A 19,037-nucleotide genomic window follows, 5' to 3' on the forward strand; every position below is an offset into this window, starting at 1 on the left:
TGGTGCGGAGGGCTGTGCCCCTCCTGGCCACCGGGGCTGCCAGTTTTCCAGGGTACATTTTTATTTATGATTTTGTCAAGTTCTTATTTTGAATTGATAACCAGTTTAATTTATCCTAGTGAACATCCTGGTTCTTTTTAGGTCCCTAGAAGATCCTGCCGATTTCCTGTTAACAGCGGGCTAACGCCAACGTTTCTTGGTATAATGTCATCTTCATGAACAGACTTGGTGGCTGAGCTCAGGCCTCGCTAAATTCAGCGCAATCCTCCACCTCGCTGCGCAATTCGAACTCAGTTCTTGGTGTCCTTCTGCTAGGCAAGGCCCTAGCCCTATTTATCATTTATTTCTGTCTCAACGGGAAAGTCGCTAAAGGCCCCCACCCCCACCCCCACCCCCGGAACTTTACCATTCCTACTTTTGGTCCACAGTGCCTGGTTTCCTAGGCACTCCAGCCGGCACTGGTTTTCTCGCAGATGCCTGTTAATTTATCACTGGGTCGAGCGCACCCATACCAGCAATGAAGGGAGGAAGAGCTCAGCCCCATCGCGTCGTTGTTTTCAGTGCCGTCCATTTTCAATCCCTGCTTCGCGGGGCTGGAGCAGAGTCGGCAGGCGCCGGGCAGGTCTGGTGACGGACAAAGGGAAGGAGCACGAGGGACGGGAGTGCGAAGTCCCTCTCACGAGAGCCGGCGACCCCGCTGCTCCAGGTGCTCCCGACGGGATCCCCGCGGGCGAGCGGGCGGGGAGCGAGCGGAGGCGGGACTTCCGGGCGCGCGCCCGACCGCCTTCCGGCGCGAGACGGAAGCCCGGCTCCGGGCCAAGAGCCGAGAACCGGGCTGGAGGTGAGTTCCGAGCCCAGAGAGCCCGTGCACTTGTCCATCAGCGGATGCCTCTCGGCCCGGCTGCTGCCGCGCGCCGCGGGACGGGGAGAACGGGTAGGGCCCGGGGAGTGTGCGCTTCCCGAGAGCTGGGATCCTGGCGCTGAGGGAAGGGGACGGAGCAGGGGCCGGGGAGTGGGGCGACCCCTGGGCAGCCGTGAGGGGCTGAGCACCGGTGTCCCAGGGACTTAGGCCGAAGGGGCTTCGGGCGTCCTGCGGGCTGCGGATGACGCTGGGCAGAGAAGCATCTCGGAGCGAAGCCGTCCCGCGTCGGGAGAGTGTCCTGGGCTCCTGGCGGATGGCCCGTGAGGGTGGCACGAGATGGTGAAGCTCGCCGTGCGCGGTCTGGGAGACTAGAGTAGGGTCAGTCATTCTCCGAGGGGCGTAGCCGAGGAGGGCATCTTGACCTAACGGATCCGAAAGATGACTGACTAGCCTCCCGAAGGATGCTGACCTCGTCTCGCTTCACTTGCAATGCATGCTATTAAAACACACACACCCAAAACTGGTGGCCGCCCCCCCCACCCTCCTTGTGTAAATTTCAGAACAATATTTTACATCTGCAGGGGAAATGTAAACTCTTCTCACCCAGGCCCAGCTCTTGAGCTTTTCTGTGTTAAATTGATTGTACTTTAAAGTTCTCATCATAAAAGCAAGCCAACCAAAGTTTTCGTTCCGGACTGGACTGTGCAGACCTGTAGGTTGTCTTATTTCCTTTGTCATGCAGTGAACTGAATGCTTTTCAGATCTCAGTGGTAATCATATGGAAAGCCAGTGCTGTCAATATTTGCAGTTACAGGTTTATACAGGTCTGTCGTTAACCTGTCCAACTTTCTGATACATTTTTTCCTAACAGTTATCCTATTGGATTTAGTTTGGAAATTTTTATCAGGAAGGGCAATTTTACATTAGGGTGCAGCAAATTATTAGCAATTCCTAAGAATTTACTATTTGTTTTTATTTCTGTTTCAAGGAAATCTATATAAGTGCCTTTGAAAGTACATAAAAAATACAGACCAATAATAACCCAAGATCTGTTGTTAAATACACAGTAGTACCTTTCATTTTTCTTAATAGCTGGTGTGTAGTTTGCAGACTTGCTTTGATCATTACCAGGAGGTAATTATTATCAGTGTTAATTATTATCTACATTGGGTTTATATTTTATAGGCTGTAATTAAAATGGATGGCCTGATCTACATAATATAAATAGTTGGTAAATGAGTTGGATTTTTGCCAACTGTGTAAAGTAGCTAAAAGAATCCTAACACTCTCCGTAGTGGACAGTGACATCTGATGATCGTGTGTACTTTACAGTGTTAGAATTTTAATTTTTAAAACCTGTGCTGTTGACTTTTAGATCTGATATGGTGACCTGACTTGAATTCACTCAAGTAAAGTAGAACATTTGATACGTACGGTTGCTTCAGTGTTTTGCTAGCATATTAACTTAAACCAAATTAAATACTGTGAATTAGGTAAAGGTTTAAAAGGCTCACCATCAGTTTTACATTCAACAGTTCATACAAATTCTGTTTCAGCTCATCCATTGCAATCTCCTCAATGCACCATTACATAGCCCGCTTTCTCCCTGTTTTTCCTATTTCCGTTCCTCCTTTTTTTCTGACTCTCTGGACTTTGTCCTTGGATAATTGCTGTTTTTTTGATCTTCAGTGATTGATTATTCTACCACAGTGGTTCAATTCTAGACCTGAAGTGACTGAAGACCATTGTCTCAGGCGTCTTACCTGTCTGTATCCTACCAGTAAACCTGGTCTCTTGTTTTGAATTTAGCCCCACATTTTCCTCTCATTCTAGCCAGGCCCTTCTAATGTGGTTCTTTTCCAAAGCAGTTTGGATTGGCAGCCAGGTACCACCCAGTTTTCCTAGTCTCAGGGTTGGGGAGACTGGTTTCCATGGCCCATTCATGGAGGCACTAATTGTTTGTGATGGTTTTTTGCTTTTTACCACTTCTTTCTGCTGGATGGGAAGAGATCAGTGGCTTCACCTTACCTTGCTGATCAGGAAGCTTTGAAGAGCTGTACTTGTGTAAGTAGACTTCTGGAGTCCTGATGGTGACGGGCACAGCTGATGTTTGAACAAGTAAAGCATAGACATAAACAGTGCCTTATCTTGTAGCGGAGCATGTTGAATACTTTTCAAAAGAGACTGGAAGCGACACTGCTCTATAAAGTTATTGAATTAACTGCCATATGGATTGCTATACATTTCTTAATGTAAACTTCTTTAAAGTAGACCAGACTGCTTATCTGTTAAGGCTTGATCTTGTTTTTCCATGTAGTCATGGATTTAACAATACATTTTCCCCCTCCCTTTAGATTTTGGGAAATAAAGCCGTTGAAAAAGCTTGTAAGTCTTCACATCTTAATTCCTGCTTGGAGGAATTGCTTGTTGTTGAGACAAAAAGGGGCCTGCGTTCTGCTGCTGGCCAGTTTTTGTTATATAATGGAATAGTCTGTTTGAAATTTGATTTTCCTTTGTTCATAATTTTGGGCATTTATGCTCAATGTTCTAATGATAGAGTATAGTTTTCAGATTTTGCTCTTGATAAGGTCTATGTTATTAATAGTTTGGCTTTAGTTGTTTTTGCAGTTTAACCAATTACATTTTTAAAATTGGGGTGGTGGTGGAAAATTGCTAGTGATTCTGTACCTTTTACTATTTCTGATATGATGCAATAGGTATCTATGTATTGAAAGAACTATAAAATAACCAAGGACTTCTGCATGTGTACAACTTATGTATTTTATTTCCCTTAATTATCAGTTTATAGTATATTAAGTAATTTGGCATATTGATTTTAGGGGCGGCTTACATTTTCTGGCTATCCATTTTATTTTTAGAAAACCTTTTCCTGCCATTGATATAATTAGGAGAATTGATTACAACAGAGAGGTACGACTTCTGCACAAGCCTAACCCTACTACTACCTTCTGGTCAACTGCTGCTCATGGCTTCAATTTGAGGCAAACTGTCTCAATGTCTTTAGAGAAGTAGAGCGCTGTGTCAGTCTGGGTAGACTAGTGAAACAAATTCATAGAAACTCATATGTGAGTAAGAAAGAGGTTTATATACCTGGAATGAGAAAACATTCCAACTCAGTCCACATCAAGTCTATAAGTCCTATATTAGCCCAAATGTCCGATACCAATCTGTAAAGTTCTCTTCAGACTCACGAAACACATGCAATGACACCGAATGCAGGAAGATCACAGGCCAGTGGGTTGGAAGTCTTGTGGATCCAGTGGTGTTTTAAGCATCTCAGCACTGGCAGAGGTCTCTACGTGGCTCATCTGGCTCCCAGGGCGTAGCGCCTTGTATCTTGTCAGTAGAGCATCATCTCAGGGAGTGAGAATTTTCAGTAGAGTGTCAAGGGAGTTTCAAGGGAGTGAGTAATGAGAGAGAGTCTCTCTTGCCTCAGGAGAAGGCCATGCCCTCACAGAGTCCTCACTGGCTATATCCCGATTTATAGGCTAGACCCCACCCCTTCACTCTCAATCCTCTTAAATCCCAAATGGACACCAGATTATGTAAGTACAATAGTGCTATATCTTTCTCAGTGCTATATCTTTCTCTTACAGAGAAAGTGTAGCTAGTAGCTTTGAACTGCTCACCCTTTGGTTCACAGGCAAGCAAGCCCATTAACCACCATGCTACCAGTATTACTGTTCCTGGTAATATCAAATAGAGTATTGACCTACTGGCCAACTGCCAGCTGCTCCACTGCCCATGAAGCTGATTATGACTCAGCAAGTCTGGCTGAAGCAGAGCATCAAAGCCGTGCTTAGGGTCTCTGTTCTGTCGCCTTTCCTTGCTGTGTTAAGACATTTTCTTTCATTGTGATCAAAAGGATCTGGGCCTCAGAGTGACTCATCTGGGGATCACAGTAGCCAGATAGGACTGCATCCCTCTTAGGATAACCCTGCCTAATCTATTGAGCTTAATTCCACACATTTTAACAAATCTCCCAGCATCTAGGCTTACGGTTATAATTTTGAAATACTTGCTCAGATTATTGTTCATTTGAAAAAGAGTTTTAGAACTAAATCATAAATGATGAGCTTATATATGAACACAAGTCAAAAAGTACTGGTATGGAATCAGAGCAGTATAAAAATGTGAAGCTACTGTTTCTTGACTTAGAAGTACTCTGTAGACAGTCTTCCCATTATTTCACCCTTCTCTGAAGAAGTCTGTGCTCATCAATTTATATTGCATCAAAATGGCAGTTTGAATATTTTCCAGGGACACAAATTGTGTTCTTTTGAGTTTCGAGAGCTAAAAGGAGTCTGAAGGGGCAAGATGAGGACTCTCCCTGAGAAAACGTTTAAGTGGATGAAATAAAGTTTCTCAGTGAAATTCTTTCGGAACAGCCCCCTGCTGCTTTTGAAGAATGAGTAGGTGCATTGTCATGGAAAAAAAATTCTTGGCATAACTTTTTCTTACTAATGCAGTTTTCAATATTCTCCTAACTTCTTCCTAATAAGTCCCATGTTTTTATTTTTTTTATTCTTCGAGAAAATCTATCCAGATTACCCCTTGGCAGCCCCTCAAAGCCATCATCGCGACCTCTCTGCCTTGAATTAACAGACCGAGCAAATCCCCTGGGAAGTCACCATTTTGATTGGAACTTCTTTTGACGGCACTCTGTAATTGCATTACTGAGAAAGCCTGTCTGCAGCTATTCACTGATCACAGAGACATATTTAATCATGTTTTGTTTGGCATAAACCTTGACATATCCTTGACGTAAGTGGTTACAAGGATAAGTCAGAAAGCATTGCAATCCTGGTTATTACCCTTGTATATAGACTTTACTCAGGTTTGCTTCTATTGAGGCATCATATTAAATTATCTATAACCTTTCTGTTAAGATGATGTGTTACACTTCACAATTGCAAGTACTGTAGAAAATATACCGTGTATTCTTGGCTTTTGTTAGTTGTATTTGGTGTGAGAGCCTGAGACAAGGAAGAGTTATTGCATAAAGGGTCTGGGTAAGGATTGGGAAGGAGACAGTATATCCCAGTGATATGCTGATGATGAACAAGGGAGCTGTTGGCTATGGTCAGAAGGAATATCTTAGCACTGAGGTCATTTAGAATTTCTAGCTCATGACAATGGAAAACAGACAGAATTTTAGTTGGCTTTATTATTGTTTTTCATTCCCTACAGAGAGAATGCATTCCCTTACTGCATGCTCCGGGGCCAACCCCTCCCACCTGTCACAAGAATGACCTGGCAGAGGCGCTAGACGTCCAGTTTATAGGATAAGAGGAACCCTAGCTTCTCTGTGGGAGAAAGATGAGGCTTTCTACGCTTGTAAAGAGCTACACTCCCGGAAACCCACAGGAGCAGCTCTCCCCTGTCCTATAGGGTCACTGTGAGTCGGAATTGACAGATGCCTGTGAGGGAATCATGGAGAGGCTGAGGTAGGGCTTTGAACTGGTTCATTCCGGCTTGACCCTTACAGCTGAGACAGATGCAAATGCTCAGCTGTGAATCAAACCACAGTGGACTGGCTCAAAGCCCTGATTTGAGAGAGAGTTGAGCTGTGAATAGAAGAACAATTATTGAAGTTTATTTTGGCGTGGATATTGGTCAGAATTGGAATTGACCGAAAAGCAAGTAACAACAACATTTTCAGTCTTGAGGAGAAGGCACGGACATGTTGAAGACATTGTAGATATGAGAAGACCAAGCGCTAGCAGTGAGTGAATTTGTGTTACAGAGTTGGGGTGGTGGTGGGAAGGGGTGAAGAAGAAGCAGATCTGGGGAGTTCGAGACTTTTTCATTAGAATTCTGTAACTATTATGGTATCAGGTGTACCTCTTAATATTTTAAATCAAACTAATACGATTTCCTAGTAATTGAATACATTTACAAAGATGGTTAAAGTTGCAAAGATAAATAGTGCAGGAAACCTGTGTTAAGCTGGGTTCTCCAGAGAAGAAAAGCTAGTGATGTGTGTACGTGCAGTGGGTGTATACAAAAGGAGATTCCTATAAAGATATGCCAACAGAGTTAGAGAATGGGGTAAGTCCTGTTCGTTTCAAGTGAGGGGGTCACATGTAAGCTAGAGGCTTCTCCCGACTCACGTACCTGCAGAGGCTAAGAGCACAGGAAGCAGGAAGACCATAGACTGGCGGATGCAGAGCTGAATGAATGATGTGTGCCAAATGAAGCCAAAGTGAACCGTCAGCTGATGGCTCCTGAGACCAGCAGGCAATTACTGTCACACCAGATGCAGGGTCCAGATCCAGCTAGCTTCCTCACAGTGTCAGTCTACGAAGGGTTGGCTACACCTGAATCAACCCTCCTTCAATTGTATCAAGGCTGTGACCAGATTGAGGAGGTGCTACTCTACCTCATTCTTCCCACAACTGTGTGGCTGCTTCACAGATTCCCTTAGGGAGCTGAACTCACTATGTGAGGGTGTGTAATGGGAGGATCTGGGCCTCCCAGGGTTGACATAAACCTAGCAGTCACCGAGCCCCGTTCACCCTCTATCCAGATCCACTTATTTTTAAAGATTCTACTACACTCGAAAACAAAGATACTTTTGATTCAAACGATGCCTTTATAAAGTTTCATCTATTTTGTTTCACATCCTAATAAAGTTTTTATGGACTCTAATTCGTAGAATCCTAGAGCTTGGAAAGTGATCTTAAGAATTTCTTTTAAGAATTCTCCCCTCCCTGGGGGAGGGACAGAAAAGTAGGTGATGGGAGACATTGGACAGTGTAAGACATGAACAAATACTAATTTAGAAATTATCAAGGGTTTGTGAGAGAGGGAGGGAGGGTGGGGGAGGGGGAAATGAGCTGATACCAAGGCTCAAGTAGAAAGAAAATGTTTTGAGAATGATGAAGGCAACAGATGTACAAATGTGCTTGACACGATGAATGGATGGATGACTTGTGATAAGAGTTGTACGAGTTGTATGAGTCCCTAGTAAAATGTAAAAAAAGAAAAGAGGAGGAAAAAAAATAAAATGATTAGGGCAAAGAATGTACAGATGTGCTTTATACAATTGATGTATGTATATGTATGGACTGTGATAAGAGTTGTATGAGCCCCTAATAAATTGTTTAAAAAAAAAACCTTTAATAAAAAAAAAGAAAAAAAAGAGTTGTACGAGCCCCCAATCAAATGATTAAAAAGAAAAAAAAAGCTCTTAAGATGGAAAATGTTGACCAACCCTGGATAGATGGGTTTTGATTTCTTAAACTTCCATAGCCTCTTCCAGGGTCTTATCCTGACAAGAGTACGCATTCCTCCTGTCTGTCTATTGCTCTCTAGTGTACATATCTTCATTGGCCCCTCAAAACACACATGTAAAGTTCTTCCTTAAAATGCTACCTCCTCCATTCCCCCATATCTTGGCTATGCTTATCTCATATCCTTTAAGCTCCTTAATCCGTACACCTGGGTTATAGAAAACAACCAGACAGCATCTCTTTCAGGACCACTTAACCTTTCTCTTAAGACCTGCCTTGTTAACTTTCTTAAAGGCCCTTCGGTGGTGCTGTGGGTTGGGCATTGTGCTACCAGCTGAATGTGTGGCAGTTCAAACCTATTCTTTAGTAGAGAGATAAAGCTAGATGTTCCCACAAATATTGATCGTCTTAGAAAGGCTGTATGGAACCCCTGCGTGGAGTCAGACTGGACTCCGTGGCAGTGGGTTGGAGTTAGGTAACTTTTCGCTATTTAGACTGCCGTAATTTGTGAGGAGTCCTGTGTGGTCAGTCGGTTTGCAGGGTTTGTCCCTGGCTGACTGGTTATTACCTGCTTCCCGAAAGGGTTACAATCAGGAGAACCCTGCGCAGTACATCTCTCCTCTGCTGTAACACCTGGGCCTGCCATGAGTCAGAATCCGTTTGCTGGCAATGGATTTCTCCCCCCTTGTTTGCTTTTTCTAGGTCTGGGTTTTAGCTTTGCAGGGTTGGGGTGAGGGGGACAGTCTGACTAGTGTAGAGTACTAAGATTGATAATTTATTTGAAAATACTTATCAGGTATTCTTAGAGTTATTTACTAAGAGGTTGTATCCTTGTACCTGAGATGTAAAAGACCCAGAAAGGCTACATGATTTGCCCAGTGTCCTAGGGAGTTAGGTGGTATTAGAACGAGGCTGCAACCCCATGCCTTCTAACACTGAATCCGATTCCCTTTTCCTTCTTGGAAATACTTTTTATTGTGAATTAGGTGAAGGTTTATACAGCAGGATATCAGTTTAACATTCAGTGGTTCATCCACGTTTTGTCTCTGCTCATCCATTGCATTCCCCTCAAGGCACCATCATGTAATCCACTGCTTCCCTGTGGTTTCTTTTCCCTTTTCCTCCCCCTTCCCTAACCCACTCAACTTTGCCCTTGAGTAAATGCTGCCCTTTGATCTTAAATGATGGATTAGTCTACCACAGGCATGAGTTCAGTTCTAGGCATGAAGAGTGACCAAGGGCCAGAGTCTCTTGCCAGACCACTAAGACTGGGTTCTTTGATGATTTTAAATTCAGTTCCACGTTTTCCTCTTACTATATCCAGGACTTTCTAATGGGATCCTTTTCAGAGTAGTACAGGTAGAGTAGCCAGGCATCATCTAGTTCTTCTGGTCCCAGGGTTGTGGAGACTGATGTTTGTAATTTATTAGTTCATTTGGCTAACTGTTTCCTTATGTCTTTCAATTTTTTGCCATCATCTTTTGCTACGGATGAGAGACCGATAGATGCACCTTAGATGGCTGCTCACATATAGATCTTTGCCTTTGGGAACTATTTTATGGTCATTGACCTTGGTGTCCCAAGATGATGGTCCTGAGCTCCTAAACCAGGGACTCATTCCCTCAGTCATTTTGCTCATGTCTAAGAAGTATTTAACTTTGCTCCATGGATTGTCCCCAGCGTTCATAGATATATTTGTATTGTAGCAGAAGTCAATACAAACATGTAAATATCACCTGTCAAACCTCTCGATTTTTGTAGGTATATTTCCACTCTCCCTCCTACAGCTGTTCAGCCTGCTACAACTCTCTTTTCACAGCTTCCCAGTTTTAGACACTTACAGGTCATGTGTATTTGTACTGTAGAATCCCTCTGAATTTTTAATTCTCCCTTACCAACCAACCTTGCTGTTTGGGAGGAAACAAAATGCTTATCAACCAGACTTTTTTTTTTAGCACTTAAGAGAACAACGCACTAGAATTGGAATGAACCTGTAGCAGCCACTTAGCCAGTCTTCTACCTAATCTAATACCATGTACACCATCACGTTCTGAGTCCAGAGTTCTACAGGCCACGCAGGAATATAGTCATCAGCTGTTCACAACCTTCCTGTGCCGGTAGTGGTGGTGGTAGTTGTTGAGTCAGTTGTCGGTTCTCTCTTGGTTATCTAAAATTATGCCACATATTGAAAGACCACATTCCTCTCCAGGTTAAAGAATGTTAGTATCCAGATCCTGTGTCATCCTCATCACCTTATTTTGGAAGCACAACATTGCCAGGAAGTCACCCTGATGGCACAACAGTTAGGTGCTTGGCTGCTAACCAAAAGTTTGGCAGGTTGAACCAGCCCAGCGACTCCAAGGAAGAAAGACCTGGCAATCTGCTTTGGTTAAAAAACCAAACCAAACCAAGAAAATCGTCTCATACAGTTCTACTCTCTCACCTGGAGTTCCTGTGAGGCAAAATCTATGCCATGACACCTAACCACAAATTTGTTAGTATTCTGAAAGTATGACTTCCATAGTAACCAACACTGTTTAGATGTCTGACCAATGCAGCAAATAGTAGAACTGTGGACTCCTTGCAAAATGGACACCATAAACTCAAGCCTCTTGCCATAGAGTAAATTCGGACTCATCGTGACCCTATAGAGGTATCAACTGGGTAGGTTTCCAAGACTATAAATCTTTATAAGAGTAGATAGCCTCGTTTTTCTCCCCTGCAGTGACTGGTGGGTTTGAACTGTTGACTGATAGCTAACAGCCCAACTCATAACCCATCAGGGCTCCATACTATTCTGTTTTTGAAGTTAAAAAAATGCCTGACCATTTAAGCAGACACATCATACTCATAAAGGATTTTGGCCAGCCAATGATGTCAGATAAGAACCAGACTGATTTTCATAGTTTGGGAGCCGTACAACTGCAGGACTTCACACTTACTCCTGTTAAGTTTCACTTTGCCTTCCTTTGAGTGGTCCAGCTTTTGCATTTGTGGAGAAATATTTTGTTCTCAATTTTCTTATTTATATATTAGCAATCCTTTTCATTGTTCTCTTGCAAATTTGTAATACCACTTAAAGCTTGTGTTGTAGCAGGACTGGTTTTGGATTGATTGTAACTAGGAAAGAAATGCTCTTTTTCAGGCTGTGTTAGTCTGGATAGACTAGAGAAACAAATCCAGAGACACTTGTGTGTGTAAGGAAGAACTTTATATCAAGGAGCAATTGTACATTAAGAAATATCACAGTCCAGACCATGTCCATAGTCTGATGTTAGCTCATACGTCTGATACTAGTTCATAAATTCCTCTTTAAACTCACATAGTCATGTAATGGTGCTGAATGCAGGAAGATCACAGGCCAGTTAGTACATAGTCTTGTAGATCCAGTGGCATTGGAAGCATCTCAGCGCTGGCTTGGGTCTACGTGGCTTCTCCAACTTCAGGACTCTGGCTGCTACGTGACTTGTCAACAGGAATGTGTAGCAGAGAGAGTGTCTTTGTTCTACCTCCAGCGAGCTATTTATCTGAGCTATTTATCTCCATAGTGCCTCTAAATGAGGTCATCAAGCAACGACCTGATTGACAGCTAAACCCCACCCCTTCACTCTTTTAAAAAAAATCATTTTATTGGGGGCTCATGCAACTCTTGGCACAATCCAGTCCATACATACATCAATTGTGTAAAGCACATTTGTACTTTTGTTACCTTCATCATTCTCAAAATATTTGCTCTCGACTTAAGCCCCTGACATCAGCTCCTCATTTTTCTACCTCACTCCCCTCTCCCTCATGAACCCTTGACATTTTATAAATTATTATTTTGTCATATCTTACACTGTACGACATCGCCCTTTACCCATTTACCTGTTGTCCGTCTCCCAGGGAGGAGGTTATATGTAGATCCCTGTAATCGGTTCCCCCTTTCTACCCCATGCTCCCTCCACCCTCCCGGTATGGCCACTCTCACCACTGGTCCTAAAGGGATCATCCACCCTGGATTCCTTGTGTTTCCAGTTCTTATTTGTACCAGCGTACATCCTCTGGTCTATCCAGAATTGCAAGGTAGAATTCAGATCATGCTAGTGGGGGGTGGGGTGTGGTGTTAGGGTTCTCTAGAGAGACAAAACCAGATTGCTAATAATTATATATATATATATTTATACTGATAGATATATAACACAAGAAATAAACAGTTAAATTATAAGGCAGTACAAATGGCTCAGTGCAACTCACTCCCGTGAGACAGTTGTGAGACACTGGCAGTCCTTCAAGTCTTGGGGCCGCCAGGTAGAGCAATTCAGGCTATTCTGTAGAGCAATTCAGGCTATCTAGGCACAGGCAGCAAACAGCAAGGTAGGTCACCAACAGTCAGCCAGATGACAGGGTCTATCAGTCCCCAGCTCAAGAGATGTAAAGGTGTGGCGAAGCAGGTCTTGAAGGAACCTCAAATTACAGCGACACAGTCCATGGGTTAGGTGTCCCACAGGTAGTGTAGCTTGGAAATTGAGGCACAGAACAAGCAAGGCAGCCGCACACTGGTCCAATGATCAAAGAGCAAGTGACAAGAAAGGCAAGGGTCACCGAGCCATTTATCTCTTTGCCCTTCAATTAATCCCACATGTGTTTATTGGCCAGATTGGCACAATAAACCTCAGTGGGGAGGAAGCATTTAAGAATTAGAGGAAAGTTGTATGTTTCATCGTTGCTACACTGCACCCTCACTGGCTCGTTTCCTCCCCGCGACCCTTCTGTAAGGGGATGTCTGGTTGCCTACATGTGTCTTGGGTCCCACTCCACTCTCCCCCTCATTCACAGTGATAAGATTGTTTGTTCTTTGTCACCTGATACCTTTGACACCTCGTGATCACACAGGCTGGTATGCTTCTTCCATGTGGGCTTTGTTGCTTCTCAGCTAGATGGCCGCTTGTTTACCTTTAAGACCATATATGCTATATCTTTTGATAGCCAGGCTCCATCAGTTTTCTTCAGCACATTTGCTTATGTACTCGCTTTGTCTTCAGCGATCGTGTTGGGAAGGTGAGCATCGTGGGATGCCAGTTTAATACAACAAAGTATTTTTTGCATTGGGGAAGTACTTGAGTGGATGCCCAATGTCCATCTGCTACCTTAATACTAAACCTATAAATATATGCACATAGATCTATTTCCCCATCTTCATATATAAATGTATTTACATATGTGCTTGCCTTTATTTAGACCTCTATAAGTGCCTTTGCCTCCAACTTCTTTCCTCTATTTCGTTTTACTTTCCTCTTGTTCCCCTGTCCCTGGGTTTGTTAACATCACTTCCTCTTCCCCGCCTCCCCCTCTCCCATGTCCTCCCTGGTATGTCGGTCCAGCCTATCTTATTTAGACAGACCTGCGGAGTAATAACATGCACAAAAACAAGACAGAGCAAAACCAAGTAACAAAATAATACGAAACAAACAACAACGAAAAGTCAATGACAGAACAAAACAAAAAAACCCACAACACACAACAAAAAAGAAAAGCTTATAGTCAGTTCAAGGACTGTTGGCCTTTAAGAGTGTTTTCTGGTTGAGTCTAATGGGGTACCAAACCCTGGCCCCAAAGTCTATTTTTGGTATTCCCTGGGGACTTTGTTGCTCTGCTCTCCTTGCTGTTCTGTTGCATGCCCTTAGTATTTTGCCTTGGTGTGGTGGGGTCAGATCGGGTGCACTTCCCACACTGTGTCTCCAGTGTTGTACCCTGTAGGGCTATGGGTCAGTGAGGGATGTTGTGTCTCATAGTGGGGCCGGCCATATGGTCCTCTCTGTGGATTGGCTGCTCCAAGTGGGACTATCGTTCTCCAGGCCTGGTGGGCCAGTATGTGTTCCACTCTCTCTTCCTCCCCCTTCATTTGCTCCCGTGTGCTCTGATCAGACATGTCCCTCTCCCTGAGTTGCAGCTTCAATGCTGTCCTCTGAGATAAATTCTTCTGGGGTGAGTGGCAGGTGTCCACGTAATTGGTATTGAGGCCAGCCCCTCAGACCTCTCCACTGGTTCCTTACTCCATGCCAGCATGTTCCATTCACATCTTGGAGCACTGCCACCCCTTCACTCTTAATAGTTTCAAGTTGGTACCAGGTTATGTAACTATCATGCAGGTTTTTGTATAAGATTTTCAGCAGAGAAGTATGTGGCAAATGATAATTCTTGGGACCTAGCTACGTCTTACTCTCTGGGAGTCCTAAGATTTCTTTATAGATTTTCCAAGTGTACTGGTATTTTTTTTGCCTCCTAGCACTCGTTTCCACATGCCTGCCTCTAAAGAATAGAGAAAACAAATCATGGGAATTATAGATTCCAACATACCTGCCTTTGCTGGCTCTCAAGATGAAATTATTCCACTTAAACCTAGAATAGTTGAAAACTTGGTTTAAAAAATATTGCTTACATTTATAATTTTGCTCTAGAGCTTAGTCTTTGAACATTTATGAATTTTTAGCTATACTGTAAAGGTTTCTAAAAACTGAACTTAAAAAACACTTTTAAAAAAAAGACTTGTAGAAGGAAACAGTAATTAAACTTCTTGGAAATGAGCCTCAGTGCCCTTAGTGCATTATTATTACATAGATATGTAATTATATAGTGACATTTCATATATATGTAAAGACGTATTCCTAAATTATGTAGACTATTTCCAATTATAGTCAAACTTAAATCCTTAAATCCCAAAATGGTAATTTCTTTCATGAAAAAATGTTTTTTTAAAGTTTTGATTCCAATCTTTTATTTTGAAGTTAACACTTAACAGTCGAGACAAGAGTGTATCAGTTGGTGAGATGAATACAGTAATTGGTAGTGAGTTGGGAGTTAGACATGCAACAATTAGGTGCCCACTTAACCAGCCATTACCATAGTAGGGAAGTGGAAGGTCCCTAAACTAAGTGTCTGGAACCTGGCTGTGTTGCTCACCAACTTCGTGACTGGATGAGTTGTTTTGTCACTGAGCTTACAACTTGGTATGGAAAGCCAGGAGGTGGGATTTCATTAGTGCACTTCTTTTCTTGGTTGTTATGGTAGACTTGGTGGGTGTCACTTAAAACAGAGGGCATTAGCTCCCTCAGCAGCAGCTTTATAATTCCTAGCCTTGGTGGATTTTTCTGCTTCGATAACAATTTATACCTGCAGAAACCCTGAAATAGTTTATTGTGCCAACCTGGCTAATAAACGCATGTGGGATTAATTGAAGAGTGGGGAGATAGATGGCTCGGTGAGCCTTGCTTTTCATGTTCTCGGGTCTCTTGCTTTCTGATGGTCAGATCAGGGTGCAGCTGCCTTAGCCAGTGCCCTGCTTCAGCTTGCAAGGCTCACTTCCTGCAAGACGTCCCTGAGGAGAAGCCACATGGACCTACCCCGATGCAGCCCTGGGTGCTGGAGCAGCCGTGTGGAGAACCCTGCCAGCGCTGAGATGCTTACACGCTTACTGACTTGGCTTTCCTCCTGCAATCAGTATCACTGCGTGTGTTTTGTGAGATGGAGGAGGACTTTGTGGATTGGTGTTGGACATATGGGTTAATGTTGGAGGTGTGGGCTTGGGCAGCACTAAGTTGTGATGTTTTCTTGATGTGCATGAACCCTTTCTATAAAACTCAGTGGGTTTTGTTGCTGGTTAGGAACCTTTTCATTTCTGGTTTTCTAAAGTTGCACTGACCTGTCACATGTAACTGCTAAAATGAAATAGAATTAAGAATTCAGTTCTTCAATCCCACTAAGCCACATTTCAAGTGCTCACCTGCTACATGGGCTGGTGGCCATAGGAGTTGGCAGTGCAGACACCAAACATTTCTGAGAGTGTTCTGTTGGATGGTGCTCTTGTAGAGCTTGCTCTGTGACAAGAGGGACAGGACCCTGTTAACATAATGTACTGTGGAATATAGATGGGACTCAGTAGAATTTTTGCTTCTAATGCTCGATGGCAGTTGAGTTTAGTGACCAGTTTCCTTCACTATCAGGTGAAAGTGTAAGTGGTTGAAGAGACTGATACAGTGTGCTGGGGAATTGAGAGGTTTGAAGTTTTGACAGGTACTGCACACTTGTGTATTTTATGCAGTAGGGGAAAGGAGTTAGAAACCGCAGCCACATTGGGGTAGCTAGTTTATTGGACCTGAACACAGAGTGAGCAGACAGCTGGAAATGCAGACGGAGCAGGTGAATTGTGCTTTTACTGAGTTATATTGTTAGCATTCACTTGGTTTCCCAAAATGGTGGGTCACTTATGGTGACTCCAAAAACACAGTTATCGAGTTGATTCTGACTTGTGGAGACCGTATAGAACAGGGTAGAACTGCCCCTCTGGGTTTCCACGATTAACTCTGTACGGAAATAGAAAGCTTTGTCTTTCTCCAGAGGAACAGCTGGTGTCTTTGAACTGCTGACCTTGCGGTTCACAGCCCAGTGCCTAATCACTGTGCCATAAACTGCAGTCTTGTCTCTATTTTCAAAACAGCTGCATCTCTAGAAAATCCAGTATTTATTCAGTGTGCAAAAGGGAATCCATTTCATAATAAATTAACTGTATGATATCAAATGGTCAACATATACCCAAACGAAAAGTTGAGAAGGCAAGGATGGGAAGGGAAGATGAATCAGTGGAAAAAGACAAGCAGGATGGAAATAATGGGAATACTGACACATTCTAAAAACTATAACCAATGGCACAGAACAATCTGTATAAATATTATTAAAGGGAGATCAAATTAGCTGTGTAAAAACTTTCACCTAAAACACTAAATTATCTTAGAAAAAGATATTATCTTATGAAAAAGGTAATTCATATATAAAAATAGTTACTATGATCTTTGCTTAAAGATCATGAAAGAGCCAATCCAAGAGCAGGGGCTTGGGATGACGCCTCACTGCCATCAAGAGACAAGAGTGGCAGTTGTCCTTTGGGGTCTCTGTGATAGAAACCTCTACATCCCAGGAGATCGAGAGCTGGAGATGGGGAGAGGCAGTGAGGACAGTGCCAGGGAAATGAAGAGGCAGCAGAACTGGGAGACCAGCAGGAGACCATGTGGTGGGCTTGCCGGCTTACAGAGCCAGAGAGCGGAGCACCTTTGAGTGGGGCAGTAGGCTTGCTGCTAGAGTTGGGGGCCCTCGGGACACGTAATAGGAGTATTGAGTCCATTTCTCCTTCCTTATGGTTGAGAAACGGGACTTAGGTAGGTGGAGTGATTTGCCCCCAAGGAACACTGTAAGTTAGAAGAATCAAGACTAGAGGATGGTTCTGGTCCATTCCAGCTCTTTCTGCTAAAAGAGAAATTAAAGTCAAGTGGAGCTTATTAGGGCAGGTTTTCTGAAGCTAGGGACTTTGAGTTCTCGGTTTAAAAGGGAGAGAGTCAGTGGACCCTTAAGAGCATAGCAGTGATACTCTGACTTAGTGACAGTGGTGGAGAGAAGTGAGTCTCTTAGTTTTCTGATGCTGCTGTCACAAGGATGCCCTCTGTGTGTGACCTTAAAATCAACTTTGTTGTCTCACAGTTTTGGACACTAGAAATCCAAATCGTGGTATTTGTTCTGGGGAAGGCTCTTCCTTGGGTAGCCCTGGGTTTTCCTGGGCATTCCATGGCTTGTGGACAGTTCCTTATGTAGTCTTCTCTCCCTGTATGTCTGTGCTACTCGTTATAAGAGATTAAGTTGAGGACCCACATTACTCCATAAGGCTTTATTAACAACGACAAAGGTTATATTTATTTCCAAACAGGGTTATATTTATAGATACAGGATTTAGGAATTCAAAATAACATTTTGGGGGACATAATCTAATTAATCCATAACAGTGGTATGTTATAAAATACTGTATCTCAAATCTAATGTGAGGCCCACACTGACATGTGATACCCATGACATTGGAATGGAAGTAAGTACAAGTTTGTGACTGGGGAATTTGCAGGGGATATTATATACTAAAGAACTCTAAGTCTAGGGATCCCTAAAGAAGTTACTGGGGGCTTTAGTTCTGCAGGAGGTTAAGATAGAGAAATATGGTGATATTGGAACCTAGGATCTCCAAGCACCATACTACAAGATCCTGGAAATCCGTTTGGATAAGTTTTTAGAGAGCCCTTGTAAACTGAGGGACTGGATGAGAATGTAAGCAGCCAGATTCCCTATGCTCAAAATTACAGGTTTGGAAAGCCGACTGCAGTGGGGGAAGGCCATCATGGTTATGAAATATAAATAAGTCTTAATGCACATTCTCATGATTGACACAGCTCCTCCAGTAACCCCCCATAAAGGAATTGTCATAAAGGAGTGTGTTATGCAGGGTTCTCTAGAGAAACAAAACAAGGACACTTAGGATTATATATGTATAAGAGGCTAGGTTTATACAGCGAAAAGGAATATAACAGCTTATTAGTCCACACAGCACTACAGAGGGCTCAGTTCAACTCACTTCTGTGGAACAGTTAACATACTGGAAGCCCTTCAGTTCATGAGGGCTGCTGGGTCCAGGGTCAAGGAAGTAGACAGCTGAGTCTTCCCTCAAGCCAGCCAGGGAGAATGTGCCTGCAAGCAGCAGACAGCAGGGTGGGTCAGCAACAGTCAGTAGCTGAGGAGCTTAGCTAAGCAGGCCCTGATGGGATCTTGAACTCAAGCACAGCAACATGATCCATCAGCCTAAAGCTCTAGTGACTTGAACCACAGGTTGGCTTGGCCACAGATAGTGTAGCACCCAGGTTGAGGCAGAGAATTTGCTAAAGCAACAGCGTGCTCGTCTGATCACTAGAGAGCAAGAGTGAAATGGGTTGCTGGTGGTCTTTTTTTTATTTCAGTCTCCCTCCTAGTTGGCACAATAAACCTAGCTATCACAAGGAGCTACCATAAAAGGTATTTCTTACCTGCATATGGCTATTTACTGTGCCTGGAGATTATCTGTAGATAAGAGC

The 19,037-nt window shown here is 43.3% G+C and overlaps 1 protein-coding gene across 8 annotated transcripts in view; it reads left to right on the forward strand.

The window, feature by feature from the left end:
* Positions 1-781: 781 nt before the first annotated feature.
* The window catches only part of DISP1 (dispatched RND transporter family member 1), a 222,089-nt gene continuing 203,833 nt past the window's right edge, over positions 782-19,037 (forward strand). For 3 of the 8 annotated variants that reach the window (XM_075530576.1, XM_075530542.1, XM_075530557.1), the window contains exon 1: positions 797-934. Coding sequence is in view for 1 of the 8 variants with exons in the window: in XM_075530533.1 (XP_075386648.1) it covers positions 886-934 (49 nt within the window). In the remaining 7 variants the exon portion in view is untranslated. Of the gene's footprint in view, positions 935-19,037 lie in introns of all 8 variants that reach the window. The other 5 variants (XM_075530549.1, XM_075530583.1, XM_075530591.1 and 2 more) reach the window with 5 other exon arrangements.

This window comes from Tenrec ecaudatus, chromosome 1, assembly GCF_050624435.1.
Source record: "Tenrec ecaudatus isolate mTenEca1 chromosome 1, mTenEca1.hap1, whole genome shotgun sequence".
NCBI classification, from domain to species: domain Eukaryota; kingdom Metazoa; phylum Chordata; class Mammalia; order Afrosoricida; family Tenrecidae; genus Tenrec; species Tenrec ecaudatus.